At 36.7% G+C, this 24563-nt stretch overlaps 1 protein-coding gene across 5 annotated transcripts in view; it reads right to left on the reverse strand.

Annotated features, from left to right (window-relative positions):
* The window catches only part of UBE2K (ubiquitin conjugating enzyme E2 K), a 44297-nt gene that overhangs the window by 6283 nt on the left and 13451 nt on the right, over positions 1-24563 (reverse strand). For 3 of the 5 annotated variants that reach the window (XM_064418372.1, XM_064418371.1, XM_064418375.1), the window contains 5 exons: positions 20543-20636; positions 15326-15384; positions 12751-12833; positions 3832-3931; positions 348-476 (listed from right to left, as the gene is read on the reverse strand). In XM_064418372.1, the coding sequence (XP_064274442.1) occupies positions 348-476; positions 3832-3931; positions 12751-12833; positions 15326-15384; positions 20543-20636 (465 nt within the window). Of the gene's footprint in view, positions 1-347; positions 477-3831; positions 3932-12750; positions 12834-15325; positions 15385-17861; positions 17928-20542; positions 20637-21334; positions 21386-24563 lie in introns of those variants that run through there. The other 2 variants (XM_064418374.1, XM_064418376.1) reach the window with 2 other exon arrangements.

Consider the following 24563-nt stretch of genomic DNA (forward strand, 5'->3'; position numbering starts at 1 on the left):
AAAAGCAATAATATTTTCAGTGTTTGAACCTGCAGCTCCAGGAAGTGAAATGAAAAGTTCACAGAAGATCAAAACACATTAGTTTACCATTTCTTAAATCCCAACTAATAATTGATAGAAAAATTGTTTCAAAAAGGCAGGGGGAGCCCAAAAGAGTTATCCATAATATAGTATTTTAAAACTCCAATTCTTAAAAATAATTAGCAAAATAGAATAATTGGACCTACACAATGTCATGAAAGAGAGAATCTACTTTAGTAGATTCTGATGATACTGATGACTCCCTGTATTTACACACATAAAGTTGCCCTGCCATTACTGAAAATATTTAAGTTCTTTGTACTTACCCTATCAAAGCCCATAGCACAGAGGTTTTCTATTTTTTTGGTGTATTCTGGACTAGAAACTGGTGCCCCAGCATACACATGTGCCCAAAGCCGAGCTGTCTGTTTAAACATTTCTGGATTTTGTTTGTACTACACAAAAGAGAGAGGGGGAAAAGCAGAAAGTTAAATCAACTCAGCAATCCAACCAAACAGCAAGACGATATGGCAGATTGCAACCCATCATTCTTCCTATGATATCTTCCACAATGCTTCACACTGACCATGCTGCTATTCTTCAAGTAAATTTAGAGGTGAGGATTACACAAAGAGCAAACCTATGCAAGCATCTGATATAATGAGTTTGCCTTCAGGTTAAATTATGCACTACTGGTATTTGATGTGTGCAAGCAGGTACTGCTCCCAATTGCACAGATCAAAGCAAAGTAGCTGTATTTAGCACAGCTACTGAGAATTTATATTCCGTGCGACAGAGTACAAATTCTCCTCCCTGTTTTAACATCTCCTGAACATGGCACTAGGTACTGCTCCAATGCATTTCTCTAACCACTTAAAATAGATATTGCTTTACACACTGCAAGTAGGCCTGCAGTTTTTCAGTCCAGGCCAATATTCGACTACTAGGCTTCTTCCTGAGAATGAGGATCTTAATCACACAGGTGACACAAGAAGGGCTGAAAAATGGGTGAGCAAGCTACAAAAGCTAGGGAGCTGCAACTCTTCCTAAAAGCTATTATTTAACAGGAAAAAAAACCCAAAAACATGCCAGTATGTAACTCTATTATTTTGTACCAATCTCGCCTCTAACCAGTTTTCCAATAAACAACAGCAGACTGGACCATATTGCAGAGAATTTTTAGCTTGTGCCAAGAACTCAGCTGCCAAGAAAGTGGGTCATTTGTCATAAACTGTACTCAAAAAAGTTAAATGATTTTCCCATTTTAACAACTTTTGTATGCAATATCAAGTTTGTCTTAAAAAAAACCTCTTCCCTTAGATCATCACTTTAATAAGAAAAGGTATTAGGAAATACATTTTTCAAATATTTAGGTACATTTTAAGGACAGAAACATGGCTGACTATCATCCTTAGACATTTCATTATTACATGAAAATAATAATCAGATCTATAAAGCATGTAAAATGCTGCATTGTTTCATTTTGCCTCTCCTACAACAACCCACACCAACTACACTGCTTTGTGTGCCTTGCCCACCTCCCTATAATTCTGATCCACAGGTCATAATTTGTATATTTACTATCTGGTGGCATTAATGGCATTAAAACAAACATGGGAGGCAAGCTATATTGTTGGAAATAAACCACTGTTATAAATACAGTGGTCTGTAACAAAAGTCTTTTGGTATAATGATTAAAAAATAAGAAGGATTAAGTTAAACACCAGTACCATCCTGAAGCACTATTTTCTTCTGCTCTTAAGAGATCTTCCCCAATTAATTTTTTTTAAATATTTTTGAGAACACTGCCAAGCCTGGAAAGCAACTAGCTGAAGTGCAAAAAATTAGTCATAATTGCATTTTACTCAGAACTAGCTTTCAGTGTTCTATTAATAGAATTACTTTACTTAGGTATCTGTAAATACTCCAGTTTCTCACTGAATTTAGAAAAGCCTAAAGGCAACTTTCACTGATGTTTCAGTATCAGGAATCTGAGGCAGTTCATGCTGCTGCACTGAAAAAAAAACCCAGCAACCAGAGCAACTAATACACCAGACAGCTGGTGTCTGAAAATACTGCTCTTACTCAAACAGGAATTCTCCCTGGGATTCTCTCGAGAGCGTTTGCCATTTACCTGGACAACACACAGTTTAATAAAATAGCACAAGTGTGGAGAATAATTAATTCCTTGTGAATTTTTGTCTTGGAAAAGGCAATTAAGCCCAAACAAGATAAAAGAGACCCCAACACCAAATAAGCACATGATAAAAGCAGTTGTTTACCAACATCTCCCTCAAAAATACTATAATCACTTACATACACATGCCTGTAACTGAAGGCCAAACCCCAGCATCGTTTTCATGCAGGTATTTGCAGGGAACAGGAAAAACTGAATCCTCCCAACATGAGCCATGCCACAATCCCACTGCACAAACCCATACAAGCACCTAAGGGGCAGCCTGGAAAGTTGTTCTTTGGAATCTAACAAGTTTCATTGAGTTGTTTACATGGAAACTCTTACCAGCTCAAGTGCTTCTACTGTTATGATTCCCACACAAAATTCTACCATCAGAGCCAGAACAGGAAACACTATTTTTGCTCTTTGTAAAAAAGGATATATAGTTGTTTTTTTTTTTTTTTAAAATGAAGGAGTGTGACAGCAAGGGCATACATCTGGAAAAAAACCCCAGTGCAGGGACATGCCTGGTGGCCTTTTTGGCCTTTTCAACAATTCTCCCTGGACAGAGCAATTCAGCCTGACAGAACTGTTCAGGGGCATTTATTCAGAGCAGCCTTAGTGCAGAATCCCACAAGCAAGCCTTCTGTACTGACTGAGTACAGTGGTAGCAAACAGCTCTCACATACCCAACAGTGCAATGGGCTACCTCGAATCTCCATGTGTCCCCCTGAATCCTGACAGGTTTGAAAAAAAAGCTTATCTATCATTCTACACTGCCTTTTAAAGGGAAGTAGTGCACACCTTGTCACCCTATCCTGAGGGTTCTGACTTAGAGAAGATACAGGTGAGACAGAAGGTTCTTCCAGCATCGGCTTGCTTTGTTCTTCTGTAACTGAAATACACCCTTATTGTCACTCAGTGGGGAAGCCAGGCTGCCCTTGTCTCTCCCCAGAGTAAAAAGGAAAACACACACATACTTGAGAATTGTCAGAGGAATGACTGTTTCTACCTTTCAGCAACACTTTAAACAGAATCATGCCAGTCCTCGTATGGCCCAAGATCCAACTGATATTTTTTTGGTATTAAAAGTTATCACTAATGTCTGAAAGGTAACCAAACCTTGTTGGTTATAAAATTTTACTGATAGCAATTCAATCAGTGATTAAAACAGTTATCCCCAAGTCATTATTAATAAAATTTTGACATTAAACAAATACAATGCTCAACAACATTCATATTAATCCAGAAGAGTTACATACTAAGCCAAATCCAATTAACACCACCAAGTTAAAACTCATTTAAAACCGAAAGCATATTGCTTTTCTTACACTGGAAGTTTTGGATTTTGCAAGGCCAGTTACACTGGAATTCATTTATCTATGCTGTTATCTCCTGACATTTCTCACAAGCTGATATAAACAAAGGACAAATCCTCCTGACATTGCAGAGTAACTAATACTCACTCTGGAATTCAAAAAGAGCACAAAAACACTGTAGCAGCTCACATTTAGAAAATGCAATTTTACAATAAATTGTTTAACATCTTTTATCTCCTGTAACCACTGGGTCCTAACCTGAGTCAGTAAAGATGTCAGAAGTGTTATGGAATCACAGTCAACTGAGTATCTTACCTGGTTTGCCACTACTGCATCTTGTGGATCATCTGGTTCTGCAGCTGCCAACAACGCTTGCAGTGATAACAACACTGTTCTTAGAGTCATTGCTGCTGCCCTAAAATTGAAAATTCAAAATATCCTTAACCATATCCTGTGCCTGTATTCACCCTTGTGGCTGTACTATCATAGAAGATATGAGTTCATGTAGATTTTAAGTCCAAGAAACATAATTTTAAACTGCTGCAGGTTATAGTTATTAAAATACTGTTCTGTAAATATATTTAAATAAGGTTTTAAATGTGGACTTCCCTATCAACAATGCTTTCTGAAGTTTTTGGAAAGTACCTTGACCTACACACTTCACCGTGCCCATTTAATGCAATTCATTTTATCTGGGGAAAAGCCCACAGAAACCAAGGGCAGCAGAGGCTGTGCCGCTCTCCCAGTGCCGGTAGCAGCACGGGCGGGGCAGCGCGGGGATGCTCCCTCTGCCGGCACTCCGGGCACGAGCAGCACCTGCACTGTAAACATGCGGAACAGGGAAGGAATTCCATACACCAGGCCTCTTTGCACCAGTTTGAACATTACATTTTTGTTAAACTGAACCATTTACATAGTTAATTACTATTAGAATAATAAAAAGGTTAGGTTAATTATGGAATGTGCAATCAAAATAGTTCCTTGGCTTCCTCTCACTACAACCTGACTGCTGGCAGCAGGAAAACATTCTGTAGTCACAATGGTCCTGTAAAGTTACTCTTTGCTCCTGTGGAAGAACCCTGTTGAAGGCAGCACAGTCCCAGAGTCGGAACTTCTAAGATTTTAGGTTCTAACCATTTGTCTTGATCTCAAAGTGTATTTAGAATAAGACACTTCAATAATTTAGTAAGGGAAAACACAGTATGCTCAGAGACATCAATAAACGCTCAAAAGTAATCACATGAAATTATTACACACTGCAAGTCTGAAAAGTCATAACATTTACACAGTTTCATTAGATTTTGATCATAAATAACATCTCTGAATTACCATTTCAGTTGACACACCAAGTAAGAGCCCCACAGACCCTGTGAAAGTTGAGTATTTCTGAACAGTTAATTAGATTCTAATAATCATTGTGGCAATGGCACAGACAGATGTTCAAACCAATACACAAATCTGTTTCCTCTGTTTAAGAACTAGGAGCAAGGTGAGTGGGGAAGATGCGACATTTTAGATCTGAACAAAGTGATTATGACACATGAATGTCAGAGGAAAGTTCTGAAACACAGGCATCCAATTTTTTACAAAGAAACCTCAATTTTCAATCAACAGAAAACAGCTTATTGTGTTCAGAAGATTGCAAATAAATGCAAAGGGTTTGTTAGAATAGGTGGGCAACAGTCTGACCTGATGGTCCAGCTACAAAAGGAAATGGTGTGCAAGTGCATTTGCAGGCTGAGGTTTCAGAAATTTATGTATTTTCCAGTACTGAGTCACTGTATTAAGGTACTCTAGCCGTGTATACCAATGAACAAAGAACAGATGGTAATATGTCAGAGGTACACTTGTGGCACCCAAATATTATGTTCCTAGATGCCGACATTCACAGATTTCTTGCTATGTCACTAACCATTCAAACATGCCATTCTTCCCTAATTGTTTGTAATTCTGGAAGATTTTTCTCAGCAAGTTATTTTTTCGCTTGATAATTATTGCTGAGCTTTCGCAGTGCAGTGTTCTACATCAAAATGCAAGTGACAAATATCCCAAATGACAGAGATTTTAATTAGCACAGAGTGTCTCATTCCAACTGCCACACCAGCTTGAAGTCCCTTGAGCTGAACGTAGTATCCTTAAATCTTAAAAAAATCCTTATGCTTTTAAATCTGAATTCTGACAAATCACAAAACTATCACAACATACAATTCTCCTTTTCAGACCTACTCCTTAGTAATTTTCTTTTCTTTATATGTTCCTAATGTTATTTTGCTCTTATAATTTCCTTAGGCTTGTAATCTCTACTGGTTTATACTATCTTGAAATTAACCTATTTAATGTGTACATGGATGACATAATTCAGTCTCATCTGCTAGCATTACAGGAATGCAATGCAACATATTTACTATTCCAACATCCAGGCGTCACAGAATACTAAGTCCTTCAGGTCTCACTATGCTCAAATGGATGTAATAATTTTTATTTTTATGCAGTCAATTTCAGGTACTACCACATCTGCCACACCTACTGTAAAACCTGAAGTCTTTTTCTCAGTTAAGTAATTATATTATTACAGTTATTATATTTATTATATACAGTTATTTACTGTAGAGTTTTAAAGACTGACTTAACGTGAAATATTTATCAACCATAACTAATGGTATAGTTACTTTCTGCAAAAAAGAGTTGTTCTGTCCTTTCCTTTGCAGAAATCCTTCTACTTCAGAGACACCTGAAAATGTAGAGAAAATTACATAAAAAGGATCACAGCTTTTTGTGCCACTTTTACATGCAATTTACTTCCACTTCCACTGTACCTTCTAGGAGAGGAGTGTAAAATACACTTTGGGGAGCAGGGGGCATCACTAAGACTCAAGGGTGCCATGGACACCAGCTGTCTCTGGCTTTCAAGACTGCCAGGTCCTCTCAATCCCTGTTCACCTGTTATATTTGTAGATTTTATACAAAGCATACTGACACTTGAACATCTGCCATCCCAATTTCAAAATAATAATAAAAACAACAACTTATCTATTTATATATACAGATGGCTATATGATCAGAGACTTTAAACTCTGAAATACTATGTTTCAGACAAGATTAGTTTAGCCTTTACAAAAAGATTTAGAAATGTAGCTTACAACTTATTTTCTAGTCTCGTGTCTCAAAACAGCTTTCCCATCTTGTGCATACTAAGACAGTCTTTACTGGACACAAACACTGAAAGAAGTATTCTTAAATCATAAAAGAAAACCCATTACAGCTTCAGTTGCTGTTCATATTAAACACAAGAAGAAATGAAAAGTTTGTGATCAATGGTAAAGAAAGACTGACATATTTTGTGTAACTACTGCATAACCATCTAAAATCTTCTACCCTTAGAACACCAATTAGCTTTCCTGATCAAAGGAAGTAAAGACAGCTTATTATTTTCTACAAAGCTTAGCTTTAATTTTTCAGATATGTATTAAGATTCACAGAAGAAATTGAAGGAACAGCTAAAAACAGATTCAGATTTCCCATGAACTTAAAAGCCCTTCTTTCTTCCTGTTACCTTCTTTTGGGAGAATACAGTGAATGGAGATGACTGCCTAGAATTATATTTACAGACACCAGTAAGGCAGGACCTGTTGCTCACGAGCAGAAAGCAGAAACAACTTCCATCATCAGTTCTGAAAGAAAATCTCTACTGACAGTGGCACAAAACTAAAAATCCCAACACATACACCCACCCCCTTCCCCAACATCTTCACAAGCCAAAGAAGAATGTCCAGGGGAAGAATGAAAAAAAATAAGTTGTATTTTCCTTAAAACTAATTTCCAGTGCAAAAGATACAGATCTTCTGAATTTTCCAATGCACCTCAAAGTTTACTGATCTAGAATAGGACCCTGAAAACATTAGGTATTTCCAACTCTTCTAACATTTGAAGTTCACTTCTAGGTACGGATTTATGTGCAACAGCTCATGGAGCAAGCAATTCTCTTTGGTAACTCAAGCTAGCTGCATGGCTGTGTTCTAGGTTTGTTCTCTCCTCCTTGCCAAAGGCAAGGTTTTGTATTGCTCCTGACAGACTTTCGTCTGATTTGCTCTTAACTGAAGCCTCAGAAGGCTCTTGCAAAATCTACTTCAATTCCTCACCATGCTTGATACTTTGCACACTGAGCTTTCCAGTCTTTCACTGCACATTGTTTTTGCTTACACTATCATTCTTGTTACTTCACTCTAGATTTTTCCTATGGTTCCCATCTTTCTTGTACAACAACCCTCTAAGCAGTTGAAATGGAAACCTGACTGATCACTAGTGACAAGCAGCCAGCTTGTATAATGAGTTTTACAGGTAAAACTCCCTATGTGCCTTGCACATGACCTTACATCACCTTTGTCTCATGACATTACTGGCTCCTGTTTGCTCCTAAAGCTTACAATAACCCTTCACTTCCACTCCCATCCTAAAATGTTGCTTAGCTATCATGCAGGTTTGCCATCTGCAAAATGGGAGGAGGCCCCTATCATGCACCAGTGAGCTGCAGAGAGCTCCCTACAGGGAGGCACTGTCTCTCAGAGAACCTAAAAGCCTCCACTCAGGACATCCAAACCAAAAGCTCGGCTTTCTATCGGCATTACATTCGCTAAACCGCTAGGAAAATCTGGACTGAATCAGAACAAAGAGAGCTGATGTACATTTTGTTCACTTACACTTCTTTGCTCCTTTTTTTAAAATAATATCTTAGGGCATTTTCATTAAAAAAAAGCACCCTAGTTTGGGTGACTATAGTGTTAACATTAAAAGGCACAGCAAGCCAGCTGTGCCCAGCATGCCTGAGGAAAGAAATCTCTTTTACCTTTTGATGAGCAGAGAGAGTCCTAAGAGGATTACAAAACACTGTGAGGTTTTATTTTTCTTCTCCATTTTTAAAAGCTAAGTAATTCTCCATTTAGGAAATTTTTACTTATGTTCTTTACATTCCACTCTAGGAAACCATCTCTCTCATTATTCCAAGAGGGTAACGAAGCAGAATGCCAGGAACAGCTGCAGCCAGCAGATTGCTACTCCACTCCATCATCCAAACATGGCTACGGGAACACTTTTTTCTGAATAATCTGCAATATTTGTTCCATTTGTGAAATAAATAAGCTTGTTAATGCAAGAGAAAATCACTGGGACCTTGTACCAATGGCTTATGGAATCTGGAAGGAAATTAGTAATGCCTTTGAATAAGCCTGTTGCATAGTCACTATTTACAGTACAACTGCAAGACCAGGCACCCATCAGAGAAAATAAAAAACAAAAAGAATAATAGGATAGTTTTGACACAGCACAGAGGGGAAAGACAGCCTGCTTGCTGAAGGGTTCCCTAAACCCATGTTTTAATATTCTCTGCATTCTTTTCAAAGCTTTAAGAAGCTTCCGGGCTCCTCAAACACCCAGAACATAACCCAGCAGTACTAGGTACCCAGGAAGATTACAAGCTGGCTGTTTGCTTGTTTATCTACTAAAACTGTAATATCTCTTATAATGATTTCCGCATCTCAACTAAAACTGAAGCACAAATCCTCCAGTAGCCACTATGAGAAAAATATCTTATTATTCATTATTGACTGTCAAACCCACAAAAGCCAAGAGTTTTTGTAGCCATATATGCAGCAAGGACACATTCACTTAATAATCTCTGCTCAAGGGATTTATGCAGAACAGCTTTCAAGTAATTTAGTTCTCAGGTTTCAATGAACTGCATTAGATATGTTGTATATTTAAGATTACAGCTTTGAGACAGAGTACTAGCCCGGAAGATAAATGTAGGCCACAGTAAGTGAAACCACAATGAAAATTATGTCAGATAAGCATAAACGGTATTCCTTTTACAAAATCATACCCCTATTTTAATTCTAGTGGCAAACAGTAGCTGCTTTGCAAACAAACTGGCATAACAGGTGCTTAAAAAATCTAAACATGATGAAAATCCACAGCTGGAAAGAATTTCAGTATCAAGCCTGCAATGTGGAAAAAGAATTTCATTAAGCTCATTAAAAATAAGTTAAAGACATTACTTTGCAAACTGATAAAATCTCCTGCCAATATGCAGAATATCACCTCAACTATGCTCATTAGAACAACAAATCATTACCGTAGAATGGGAGAGTAGGGAAGAGACTTTTTAAAACTATACAAACACATTTAAATCTTTGTATTTGTATTCACCATCTATAAAGGAGCAATTTATCAGCTTATTAACTCTTTCAAAAATCCTGCTAAGGTCCATAGGCCAAACTTCTCTAGTCCTTAACTCTCAAACCTCACTGAAAAACAGATATGCAGTGGAATTTGAGACTTGTATTTAAACACAGCCACGAAATGAGCATTATTCAGTTAAGAGCATTACAAGTCAATGAAGCAGCACCTCAAAAACAGATCTTGTTGCTAAAAGATTTGACAAGACAAATTGAGGAACTAATATATTTTCTAGAATACTTCCACAGGTATATTTTAGAATTGCATTTGGCCAATTTACTTTTGAATCCCTGGTGAAATAACTTAAATATTAAAATATTAATCAGGGGGGTGTGATTGCTTATTTTTTGTTTGTTTTTTGATGAAGCTGTTTTATTCAAATCACTTTTCAACCTAGACATGAAGAAAACTTATTTCTGGTGGGTTGTGGTGGTACATCCTCCCCCTGGCCCCTCCTTAGGCCAGCTATGGTCTCTATGTTAGGCCTCTGCCTGAATCAATGGCAGTTAGGTTTCCTTGAGCTTATCAAAAACACTGTCTGCTCCCAGAACTTCTGTTGTCTAGCAAGCTCCTGTTTTCCAACAAATAGCCTTGAGTTCCTCCTTCCATCTGAACAAGAGATCAAGTGGAGTAGTATTTTTATTACCGGACTTTTCAAGGAATATTCCAGTAAATACCAACTCATCCTTGTGGCCAGGACGGAAATTTACTGACAATTTAAGTCAATCATCTTGTGACTCTGTCTATGAACAGTGGTACTGAAACCCTTTGAGCTGTCATGGACCACAGCAGGCTGGGACCAGCATTTCCCAGAGTGGGATGACTCTCAGAGCCAGCAAACTCTCAAGTTTGTGAGACTCTGAGGACTGCCATGGAAAGCCAACAAAGCCTGGGCTAATTCCTTCACCATTCCTCAAGGCTCAATCCTTTGCCCACTGAGAAGACATCTGCAAGTATTTCACTGAATCTGAGGGTAATTTTCCTCAAATATGCCTCTGTACATACTTATTTATGTCTGTGTGCACTTATATTATGAGTGTTGCCACTTCAGATTTGACCTGGTCTAGTGGAAGGTGTTCCTCTCCATGGCAGGGGGATTGGAAGTATATGATTTTTAAGGTTTATTCCAACCCTAACCATTCTATGGTTCTATGATTCTATGCTGTGGGCATTTCTTAATTAACTAAAGCTGCATACATTTAAGAACAATAAACAACTTACTTAAACAATATTAATCATCCATATTGCTTAGTGAGTTTTAGGAAGCTACTCAGGAGAAAACCAGTCTTATCTACCACAATACAGAAATGCTTCAAACAGTAAACAGTGGAGACAGCTATAAGGTTGTTTTTGTCAAAGGATTAGAGGCTTGAAAAGCATTTCAACAATGCTCAAGTGATTTTTATGTGTCATTCTATGATCTGGAAATAATCAAAACTTACAAATAGCACCACTATTAAATGAAGGGATCACATTAGATGAAGAATCATCTGAAGAGGGATTAATAGTATACAGGAAATCTCCCACTGTCACCACCAGGTTCTGTGCAATTCTCTCCTTAGCGCTTCCAAATGAAGACACTGTTTCAAAGGAAGAGTTTATATAATTGGCATAATACTGGTGTTTCTTGTGTCAGCTGGCATAAACATACAGAGATAAAATTCCTGTTCCAATACTCCTATTTTGTATACATCTTGGAGAAAGAAGATATTAATGTTGGGGTTTTTTTAATCAAGCACAAATAACAGAAATAAGACACAGATCAAATTATCTGTGCTAGACATAACTCAAAGATTACAAGAACACATGTCAACTCTCCTGTCTGTCCTTCTCAGATATCAAAGGTTTTGACTGAACAACCCCAAAAGTACATAAATTAAGTTGAAGCTCATGGGTTTTTTTACATCTTTGTTGCCTTTTGATACTTACAAACAACCTCATGCCCATTCACTAATCTGCTTCAGAGTACAATCTCTCAGGAGACTGCACTTGGACAGTTGAAGAATCATTCATCTCCAGTAAAATTGCAGGGTGGTATGACAATTAGATGCAGGTACAGAAGTGCACTAGCTTTAATGATAAAAAAAAAACTCTGCCAGGTACCACAGCATGTATACTGAAAGATTCTACTGTCTGAAAGAATATCAAGTGCTCTGAGATGGTAATAAATCATATGCCATTCCAAAAGTTAGAAAAACAACAGTTTATGACCATTACAATTTCATTTCAGTAATTTACACTATACTGTGCCAGATGACTTCTGTAATCTTACACATCTGTAAAAGATTAATATCCTGGACATGTCACCCACAAGACCTCAAGACTTCAGAATTCTCCTGTAAAGTTTCTGTTTCAAATCCAACTCATGTCTGCTAGCCCAACAGCACCCTTTCCAAAGCTGCTGACTTTACAAGCATTTGAAGTTTGTATGGATTAGATACTGGTATGAGCTGCTGGGGAATTACAGTACTATTCTTTTGGGACAAACATGGAGGAAAATAACCATCTGTATTAGGTATCATGTCTATCATAGAACTGTTGTACACAATCTTCAAACCACACAAAATCAATTACTTTGAAAAACAAATGAATAACAAGTGCACTGTTAGACTGGACGTAAGTCTGTTCTGGAGATTTTGACTATTAAAACTTCTGCAGTAAAATTAACTGATCAAAGAAGGCAAGAGGTAATATTTCTTAACAGAAAAGAACTAAAATTAAAATTTAAATATAAAACCACCCAAAATGTCACCAATGAAATGTTCATCCTAGTGCAAAAATTTTTGGAAGAACTCTTTGTCTATATAACACATACTTAGTGCTTTCCAAAATTATCACCCAATCATTTAATCCTCATATTTGCACCTCAGAATACTACACCACAACGTGCGCTTTAAGGACATCTCAAATTATAAGCACAAGGTGAAAAGCAAGGTGAGATGATGCCTCCTATCCACACCAGTATATTTGATTTTTTACATTTAAACCCCCATGGAATCTTACCATTGATCTTTCAGAATATCCAAACAAATGGCCCCGGTGACAGAGCTAATATTAGGATGCCATATTTTGGTGATAAACCGCACCTAAAAAACAAGAGCATTTTTAAAAACAAAAGCAGTAATTAAATGCAGCATACTAAGTAAACATTTTAAATCCACCATTTTAAATAACAGTATGAAGAAATTTAGGAAATGTAGTACTACAAATGGAACTAAGATATGATACTGCTTATTTCAGGAAGCTGCCAGTTTGTAAGGCTGTTTGTTAGAACCTCACCTTACTCAAAACAGACTACTGCCCATTCCAGCTCCCTAAACTCATCCCTAACCGGTTTTTCACATGTCATGTGTTCACATCCCTGCATCACACAAAGCTAGTTAGAAATATCCTCCAGCATACAAGTGTTTTGACAAGCAGATGGTCAAATACAGATTTAAAACTCCTAACATTACTAAAAGTGGGCTTTCTAGATTTGACAAAGTCCTAAACTCTGAATATAGGAACTGGATATCATTTACTGTTGAGCTAAACTGTTGGCTACAGATGTGTTAGAAAGTGGATGCTACTATGTCTACAACCATCCTATCTCATTACCACATATGCAGAAAGCTGTTCACCAGCCCAAAACTTAATTAGATTACTAATATTTTTATTTGCTATTGAAAGGATCTAGTCACAGCATTCATTCATTAATCATGTCAAAATTTTTACACTAAAGTGTATTCATGTTTACAAAGCATTACTAAAATCAGGTTTTGGTGGTTCAGGTTTTCTGGGTATTTTAAGACACCGAGAAAGGTAAAAGCAGCACTTTCTCTTAAAGGTCTTGGAGACCAAAGCTGTCCTCAGAAAGGACATACATGCCTTTGGAAATTCCCCCCTCATTTTCTTCAGGTTGGACTGTAATTGCCTTCTAGTGATTTTAATCCATCTGTTTCTCATCTCCTCCTCAGCCCAAACTCCTCAAAAACATTTTATGTCTAGCTATCTTTCAACTTTTGCCCCTGACCTGCAAGTAAATCAACGAAGGGATTATCTGTTGGGCCCTACAGCAAGACTGTACATACAAGGCTATAATAAAATCAGTGCAATCCTGGTGTTTAAATAGGCAAGACCAGAAGAGTTCTGCTTTCCAGGACAAAAATAAGCTACCGTGTCAGCTGAGGCACTTATTAACTACCTCAACTCTAGAAATCACTTGGAAAATGTAAAAAGCAATGTAAATACTGGATAATTTCTCACAGCAAATGACTACTAACAATGGCTGTGAAAGCACGTTCTGAACAAGCTAAAGAAATCTTTCAGATGAAAGGCAGGGCCAGACACAAGGAAAAAGGCTCCCAATTCAAGACTCCAGAATAAGCAGTAATATGCTACATGCAATGAGTTTCTAACAGCTGCCTATGAACTCTGGAAATGGAGACCACCAAGCCCTAAAGCAGCAACTAAATCCTGGTACACAGCCTGATCTTTCAGCATCTACAACCTGTTTCAGCTCTCCTTATTTTAGCTCCCACCAGAACGTGTGCAGATTAAAGAACTGAAGACCAACAGACATTTCTTTAAGATTTTCTGTGTCATTTGCTCCAGCCTCAAAGAAGTAAATCAAAGAACCTATGAACTACTGGCACCTCTCTCCTCCTTCCTCTTCCCCAGTTCCTTCCCAGTATTACGTATCAGGGTGAAAATAACAAGAATCTGGGACATGTTCTTGGTTCAAACACATCTTTCAGACAAACAGAAAACCAATCAAGGAGTGGAGTCAGACAACTCAGGTGTCTACTGATTCAAGCCACAGAAGAGGGGACTAAATCAGGGCACATGAATGTACAGCTGCACATGGCTGGAGAGAACATTATTCAGAGTGGAATCACAAAACTGAAGTTCTAGAAAGATGCAGTAAAGTTAAAAGGCAAATAAGTTGTGAAAAATATCAGTGACTTTACCACAGCCATTTCTCATCTCTCACTCACATGCATGCTATCTATTCCTTCAACAGAGAAGCAGCAAGACTATTATATTTCTCTGTTGGCTCTTCAAGACACACAACACTACGTGCTTCTAATTATTACTAAAAACTTAGTAGGTTAGATTCAAGAACCTTTTAAGTATAACTTATGGAGCCCAAAAAATTAAAAGAACCAACAACTCCCTATTATGACATTTCTTCAACAATGCTGAGGGGAGGGAAGACAGCTGTATTCTCCATATCACTTAAAAATACATGAAAACTGTATTTATCTTGTCAGGAAAATATTACATTAGGGTCAATAATAAGACCCAAGCTCCTCCCCAAAATTTCCCAGTTTGTACTTTTAAGAACAATCAGAGTGTACCTCTGATTGGACAAAGTTTGGAATCCTGCTTTATTTCCTACAAAATACAACAGTTCCAATCATTGTATAGAAGTGCATTTTAAAAAACCACAACAAACAAACACACACACACAAAAACAAAACAAAAAAACACCAAAAAACCCCAAAAAGCCCAACAAACAAGGAAACAAGTATATAAGAATATTCAAAGCTAATTTGTTAGCCAAACTGTATTATCCAAAAATGTGTGTTTGCAGTACCTTAGGAGGATTAAACGGATATGTTTCTGGGATTTTTATCTCTAGCTGATACCTTCCACCTGCAAAAGACAAAAACAAGTTGGAAATTATACTAAAAGAACATTACTCAAACTTAATCTTTCATGACACTAATGCTTAACTTCTAAATGAGATTTTCAAGTTAATTCAAATTTAGCCAGCCGTATTAGTTAGGAGATTCATTTAGGTTTCATCTATTTCATAAATAAATGCAATAAAGTCAGTTAGAAAAGCTGTGTTTACTTGTGCAAATCAGTATCCATATTTCTTAGGTATATTTATTGTTTACATTCTCATTTCCAATCTTATCATTTCCATGTTTTATTTTAGTAAAATATACCAAAATATGAACCAAATATCTCCTAAACAGATGAAAAAAGAGGCCACAGGAATATTCAGGCTGAACATGGGATATTATATTATTTTGACTCTTTTCTGATACTTCATGACAAATTTTCTTCAAATTGCACAACTGAAATTACCCGTATTTCATTTTAAACTTTTTGGAATTCAAATATGTTCAAATAACTCTTTCAGAAAAGCTCCCATGCTTTGGGAAAAAAAATAATAAAGGAGGTACCAGTTTTTAACTTTCATTATGTTCTACATTTCCACCTGAAGTAGTTACTTCTGTTTCAATTCTGCAAACACTTTGACAAACCACTATCATTAAAATAATATGAAGGGCCACAGCGTACAATAAAGGATAACAGGAGCTTGAAGATCAAACCCCCTCCTACAGCCCAGTTTTAAACATTTCTCAGTTTTATCTCTTTGTCACAGTATCATTCCCTATCCTATTTCCATTATAGTTCTGTTAACATTCAAGTTCACTACCAATACTTATGTCTTCTGGAGCAATCTCAAACTACCTCTGGCTGCCCAGTGAAGGCCATTTGCCAGGCAGCAGTTCAATGACAAAAAGAACAGGGTATTAAAAAAACATACACACCAAATTAGACATTTCATTAAAAAAAAAAAAAAATTGAAAGTATTTATCCTCATTTGCAATTTTTTCTTCAAACTGCTGCTCTTCTTTCAGAAACCTTTTCCCTCTGTCAGTACAATGTGTTAAAATTTATACAATTTCTTGAATTAAAGCTGAAGTATTTGCAGTCTCTTTTCCTTGAGATTTCCAGAGTGATTTACTCTGCAAATCAAGCTATACAAAACCAGCTCTCAAGTAGTTTACAATACTGGCAGCAAGATGCACAGGGGAAAAAAGCCTCTAAGTACTCCTCTCAGCAGTTACAGTATATGGCATCTTTTCATCTGTGCCAAAAAACACATTAGTAGCTCCTAACAGCTCTCACTTTTAAAATGTATTTCAGTCTAATACACTCCACCTGAAACTAGTTAGCATCAATTTGCTGTTTTACACTATTGTCTACAGCTGTTCTTCTTCTCACTTAACTCTAAAGTAACTTGAGAACAGAAAATACTATATAAAAAAGAACAATAAATACTATATAAAAAAGACCAATAAATCCAAACTTATAACAGTAACGTCTAAGCTGATTGCCTGTCTGCTCACAGGACAGCACAGGAGAAACAGTTTCGAAGACATACATCAGTAAGAGACCTTAAGGAACTTTGGTTTTCCTTTTCTTTAAACTGAAGCATAATTCAGCAGCAACTGTTTTTAAGAAAAAAAAAAACCAGCTACACTCATAGAAGGACTGATGAGCTACACTCATCAGTCCTTCTACAGTTTTGCTGCCACATCATTTTGTAAGGTAATATGACATCTATCCTTAAGTATTACCATTTCTCCTGCTTACCACAAACTATTACAGTCTTCTGCCTAACAGGATATTCAGCCACCAATATTTTTCACCAGAGACTGATGAGCTGGTAGTATTATTTATACAATACTGTTTTGCACTAAATTTTGCAGTTAAAAATACAGGCTTAAAGACATAACCTAAAGAAATCTGTGACTCTTTAAATACTAAACTTAAAATATAAATTAAAAATATATTAACTTCTGCATGCCAATATTTCTGCAATTTTAAGAGTATGCATATGTATAGCATTTTTTGTGTCTATTTAATGCCTGAAATTGAATTAAACAGTAATAGCATAATATTCCTTCTGTAGTCCTACTGGAACAGGTCTCACAAGAATTAGAGCAGTTTTTAGCTATTTCCCTTGAAGAAATAATCTATTATAAATTTTGCTGTTTCAGTGGCTTACATGCAAGCTTGGCTTGAAATTAATACAAATATTACACAGGCTTTAAAAAAAAAATCCAAACCCACAAAACCCCAACCTATCTACTGAAAAGCTCTTGACTCAAGTAAAGCCCAGCAGCCATTAATCAGGTTTCTCAAAGGTCCTCTCTCCAAACACATTTTAACATGGGATGTAAACGTGTTTCAATTTAGTTGCATCTTGCAGTATTCTGATAATTGATCAATATGAGTTGACACTACTAACAGAAAAATAAAAGCTGTAAATTTTTTCAATAGATGGCATTCTTCCTCTCAGTCATTCTTAATTCATGTTCCAACATTACCTATAAAAAAATTTGCAGCAGCAGTTTGGTTTCAGATACCTCACCAACTATGGTCAACAACTGTTCTTTCACTTCACAATGGTTCTAGAATTCCCTCCTGTATCACAGGGACTGTCTGACCAGAACTACTGCATAAAACTTCTTCATAAAGCACTTCTTGCTGTGTCACTGTTCAGATTATAGATGACAAAACATCAGTCAGTAATTATGCAACATGCATTACTGCTATAGTCATAAAGTGAAGACAACACACACTGGCACGCCCTTTGTAATTATGTAAGGGAATAAATGCATACAACTATATTACAGAAATATTAACATTCCAAAGTAAATATTCTAATGTCAGGAAACACCAGAAATTGGGCTGACAGTAAGTCTCATTTTGCTCCTCAAAGCATATGACTTCTAGATTAAAGTAAACATACAATCATGTAACTCTTCCATGAGATCCCTGCCATAATCAGAATAAAAATTAAGTTCAAACACCCCACCCCACAAGGGGCATTTACTATATCCTCATAATTAAATGTACTCAAAGTTATTTAAGTATACATGCATTTCACATCAAAAAATTCTCCACTAAACATATTGCTATTTTTCACTAGCAGGATATGCTGAATATCTGAGCAGACATTCATTCAGCATCACACAGAACCAATTCTGCAGACAGACATTTCAATCTTTTTTTACCCTCTTCATGACTCGCTATACAGTTTTTAACTTTTGTAACACATGAATACATCTTTAATTTCAAATATCTCTCAATACATTCTCCAAAAAAGGCCCATTTTATAAACCAAGGTAATACTGACCTGGAGGGGGCAAAAAATGGCAAGCTCTGTCAAACCAACTCACTCAAGGAGGTTTAATTCTCTCTGAACAGAAAATAAACACCAAAACCAACACCCTTCTACCACCATTCTGATGTTTCCTAGTATTCAACTGTTTATATAGAGATGTTAAGTTATTACAATACTAAGTCTTGGATTTTCAAGATGAACTATACTATTGCAAAACAACAATTATACTAAATTCTAAATTGAATTAGTCACTTCCCAAGAGATCACCAATCCAAGTCTGTATTTTAGGTAAACAGCATAGTACTCCTTTTAAATTGAAGGCACATATTACAAGCAGATTAAATTGCTTCCAGACATTATCATCTGTCAACTATACATCTGCAGCTGATGAGATGGAGACACATGGGACAAGGGAGGGAGAGGGGGAAACCATCATTATTTACCAGACTGTTGAGGAACTCTGGAAATAAAGTTCTGCAGGGCACCCCTACCATTACAGCTGCTTCCACTTTTCTACTTTCTTTCTTCCAGACTAATTTCCCTTCTTGTCAGCTTCTGACATCCACCCCTGCCCAATATTCTTCCATGCCAACCACTGTCAGGCTATTTCCTCATTCTTTTCCTGTCCTGGGTCCCAAAGCTAGAGGGGAGACTCTCCCTGCTCTCAAGACCAGTGTTACTGCACCAGCTTCTAGGCCAGAAAAGCAAAGCACAAGGAGCCTCCTCCATTAGGGAAGATGTGACAACCAGATTTTCATTAGCAGTCACTAATGCTTTTGAGTGCATACACTTCCAATAGCTATGAAACAATTTTCAGGTATTTTCCCCACTTGATGAGAATTTTTTTTTTCAAAACAATTACAAATGGCATGTGTCCAGTCTCAAGGGAATACTACAGTCTCAGTGTCAGCTCAAAGACATAGAGCAACTAGAGCACCTGAAGAACATGCAAAATTGTTTCATATTCCACAAAAGAACAATTTATTTGCCTGAGACACTCCTTGATAATTTTTTATTGAAAGTACAAATTCAAATCAAACTAGATACCTGGCATGGGAAAGTCAAATAAAACTATGTTTTAAAGCTATCCAAAAATTTTTAAAGAAAATTAGAAATCCTTACTCATCATTGAAGAAATTTAAAATAGAAGGTATGCCAGTTCCATGTAAGTTATACACAAAGTTTACAAGTACCAACACTACTGAGTCATTTTGTGTCTCTGAAGCAGCATGTTACATCAGCCTCTGTTAAAGCTTCTTTATGGAAGTTACCTTGCTTTTACCAGACTGTAAGAGATGCACAGTTACTGATACCAGCTTTAATAAACTAGAAAGTCAGTAAGGTATAATTTTTAAGAGAGCTAAAGATATGAAGTTCTACTACAGAGCCCCCCATGCCAGTATAAATTAAGTATTGGGATACAAAGATGCCCAAATTTAATCCCAAATTTAACTTGCAACAGCATCTCTGCTTGACATAGGAGAAATGTAACATTTATGAATGATCACCACTCTAGATCACAGAAATACATGTACAGTCTGAAGCTCAGGTTCTTAATGCTTCATGGTTAAGGAGCTCAAACTGTCAAGACAGTAAATAAACAACTAGGAGTCAGAATTATACCAATTAAACAACACAGTTTATATTTGTAAATTAACTTTGATATGGGATAGTCTATCCTACTTCCAAACAGAGATCTCTCTTCAGGCAACACAGAGGCTGAACTGAAATAGTTTTTTAAGCTGTATTTTAAAAAAAAATCAGACTATTTTAAAACAAGTACCTCTACATTTTTATGCTGTAATTACTCTTACAAACAAAACATCTCAAGACACATGACTTGAAATGTACAGTGATTGCATACACAAAAACTTTACTTGCCTTCATATGGTGTGTCCGGAGGTCCTGCTATTTCTCCTCTTAATTCTGTAAAATTCTCATCTACAAGATCTACTTTAATTTGATTTTTGCTCGTCTTAAAAATAAACAGAGAAACAAAGAATCATAAGTAAGCATTTCACATACAAATTTCCCCCAAAATATGCTGTTTTAAATTTTTACAACAGTACTTTAAACATTTAAAAATATAGTAACCTGAAGTTAATAGCTATCTTCCAGTTGAGATTTTACTTCATTAAAAAAAACTACTTGTGAAGCATTACAAACTTCAGTACTATTTATACTATCACTAGAATATGCAAAGCAATCCAGCAACATATCTAAAATTTTACTTCTAAGTTGACTATATTTTAAAATGACCGTGATCTTTCAAATCAGATATTAATTCTACATATATAAACCATAAAATTAAATTGACTAAATTACACATCAGTTCTTTTCATATTTAGACCACTTTATTTAAAAACAGACACATTTGTCACTTGCAATGGAACACAAAAATATTTCCCCAAATGGAGTAGTATTTTTAACATTACAATGCTCTAAACAGAATATTGTAGCCTTAAGATCATGTATATCTTTAATATTTAGGCATAAGATACAGTTTACTTTATGCACTTTAATTTCATTGTCACCTCCTCAACATTTTCACACCCCATATGAACTTCTCTACAAAATAAAAACACTGTACTTTGATACTGGAGAAAACATATGTTTTCCAGAAACAGATTCCCAGAAGTGTTCAGCTAGAACTACTCATTCCATTGAACTTACTTTCCAGGTCCAGAGAGCAGTATTAGTGAGAGCCATAAATCTCCCAGCCAGTAACTTTTATTGGGGGGTGCAAAGCAAAATCTCCTTTTAGAAAGATGTACCATCAAGTTTTCAGAGGTAAGGAATTACAGGTTCTTCCTTTCTGCTACTTATGCATACTGTGCTCACTGACTGCAATACAGATTTCCTGATTCCTGTGTTGTTTTTTGCAAGAACTGTTAGCATCTTCTCAGTGCTTTTAAAATTGTTCCAACTAGTCCTAACACAGCTGTGCTTCTTTTCACCCTCAGAGTAAACGTGGTTGCTGGCAGCTCCGAGAGAAGGATTAAGTCATATAAAGCTGATGGGTGCCATGAGTTGGTTCTTGAATCTATCAGTGATATGAACCATTAATCACACAGAATTCACTGGACAACAGTTGGGAAATTACTTCTGTTTCTTTCCTGCAAGTGTGCTATTGAACCAGTCCCACCAAAAATAAAGAGTGCTCTTCTGACCAGGATGTTCATAGATTCAAAGAAAAATCAAAGATTAGGTAAATGTTTCACTATGTAAAAAATCCTAATTCAGTAAATGAATCCAATAGTGATCTGGGAGCTTTTAACATCTGTAGTTACATACATCTGTATTTAGAACTTGAAATCCCTTCAATCCACAGAAATGAGGCAGCACCTTCAGCTCTCCACAACAGCCAAACACAGTAAAAAATTCCCTCTCTGAATCAGAACTTGATCTTACGTGATGTATCTCCTTGCAAGCTTTCCAACATCGCTTTTAAATTTTTTGCTCTCACACTTCCAACTGGCAGCCTGCTCCAACACCTCACAATTTTTAAAAGCTTTCTGAAGTGCCTTCTGAAGTACAATTAGAAGTTACCATTTATTTATGCCCACTTGTGACAGCATTGTTTCCCTGCTTCAACAAGTTTTTCATGTACCTAGTTTTTATTCTCCTTGTAAAATATATGGCATTTACACTGATTTTCCAGCCTTAATTTTGCTTTAAACAAGCTGAAATTCTAATCTCACCATACTGACTTTTTAAAAAAGGTTCTCTACTATGCCAAATGATCACCTAACCAGCCCTGCTTAAACAAATTTAGACGATGTCTCAGAATCTGTGCCACCAGCACTCTGTTGCACTCACTGAAGATACATCACAACCAGCATAACCTAGGAAAGGTGAAATCTGTCTTTTTCATGGCAGCATGACACAAGACTCAGATCAAGTGACAAGAGTCCCAGCAAGGATTCCTGCAGAAGTTTTTGTCCTCTCTAGAGACTGCACAGTGCTGTCAGAGGTACTGCCCCTGTGCATGGACTCTTCATTCCCAAAGCAGCAGACTGGTGTAAATAACCAACACAGCTGAGTCACTGTAACCATCTGTGCAGGTACTGCCGTCACTCAAACCTCAGCTGAGCTCCTCCTGTTCTCCCTCTGCCAGCATCACCAGGCAAGCTCCACCTTGACAGCAGGAGTTCTTGTCCTTTGCAGTTAACTTTTCATTTAGAGGACTGTACTAATAGCAAACAGGATGAATTTCAGTGATACAATCCATGGTTAATCCATGCTGCAGCTTGCTTAATTTTCTACTTAGCATTCTACTTTTCTTCAGTGACCTCTTGCACACTCCTCTAGCAGCCTGGATATTCTCCCTCATAGGCAGTTTCAATTAGTACCACACTAGCTGTTTTTCACAACAAACCCTTTCCAACTCCATAAATTTGTTTAAATGCAATCAAACACACAGTCATCACTAAGATCAGTTTCTTTCAAGAGTCAGTGATCCTGGCTCCCCACTTTGAGATGACTGCTTCTATTACTACAGTCGTAGCTGTCTCCATGCCCTTATTTGCTGTGCACAGCAGCTTAAGGAAAAACAGCAGGCAATACTGCACTGTTTTATTGCAGGGATTAATTTAATTTTGTATTTATGCTCAAATTCTACCATGTCCTCCATATACCAAATTAATTTTTTTCTTCAAATAGCCAAAGATCCTTTTTTTCATGTTATTCTGACACTTTTCAAGGTTCAGCTCAGCTTCACCTTGACAAGTATTGCTTTATCCTTCATCCCTGGAGAAACAGCACCAAAGTGATTACTAATCAAATTAAATCTGGAGTGTTTTCCTACAACATTCCTATTTAATGAGGATCATGTAGGATAAAATTACTTAATTTTAGCAGTTCTAACAGAATAAATCCCTCGCTTCCACCTCTACCAATATTAGTGGTCTTCAGAAATTCTCTAACACCAATAACCTTAGCGCAGAATTTATGAATCAACTTGTGATCACACACCCCAAGTTGATTTTCCAGAAGCAGTTCTATAAAGACCTCAATTCACTTCCACACCAAGTCTGTAACAGCATCACCTCCTGTTGATCCAGTAACAATTTAGTGACTAAACCACTGGGGTAGCAATTCCTGAAATATGAGCCACGCCATTATTCGCAGCAGGTATTTCAGAGCTGAATAATTTCAGAGCTGAATTCTGTAACAATGCAATGCCCAGAAATCCATCAGTAAAATCCTTCCCCAGAAATCTGTAAGGCCAACACCAGCAGAACTTTCCATTATCACACCTGAAAATTATTTTGCTCAAGAATGATCAAAAAAGCCCAAACAACAAGCAGAATACAAGACAAATGGCAACAATTTTCCCTTGCATCATGCAAGGAAATGCATGATGCCATTCCCTCTTTTTTTCTTGATAGTCTAGATGGATTATGCATAGCCATTTTTCTTTTTAAATCACACTAGGGTCTAGTTAAAAGATTTATTTTCTTTTAGACCAACTCAACTGCTAAGATTCTTTCTGCAATGTTATAGTCCTGCTTAACCAATTTTATTCTGCCTTGTGGAAACTAAACCCAAGTGTAAGAGACTAAACTAAAAGCATGATGCAGACAAGTTGGGGAAGATTCATATTATGCTCTTTTATTCACTACTAAAAGCTTTATCTCTAAAAAGAAACCTAAATGAATCAATCCTTCATGAAGTGTCATTCTGTGACCATCTTCCAAAGATAGAACACTCAATCACACTTATCACAGTAACCATTGATTGATAATATTTGATTTGTCTTCACCTGTTTCCTCTTAAAAAAAAATCCCAGAATTATACTAATTTTATGTTTTAGTAACTTCCTTGCAAAGAACACACAATCCACTCCACCAGAAAATTTGAAGAGTAAGTTCTGCCACTGTGAAGGCTTAAACACACATCT

This window comes from Passer domesticus, chromosome 4, assembly GCF_036417665.1.
Source record: "Passer domesticus isolate bPasDom1 chromosome 4, bPasDom1.hap1, whole genome shotgun sequence".
Taxonomy (NCBI): Eukaryota; Metazoa; Chordata; class Aves; order Passeriformes; family Passeridae; genus Passer; species Passer domesticus.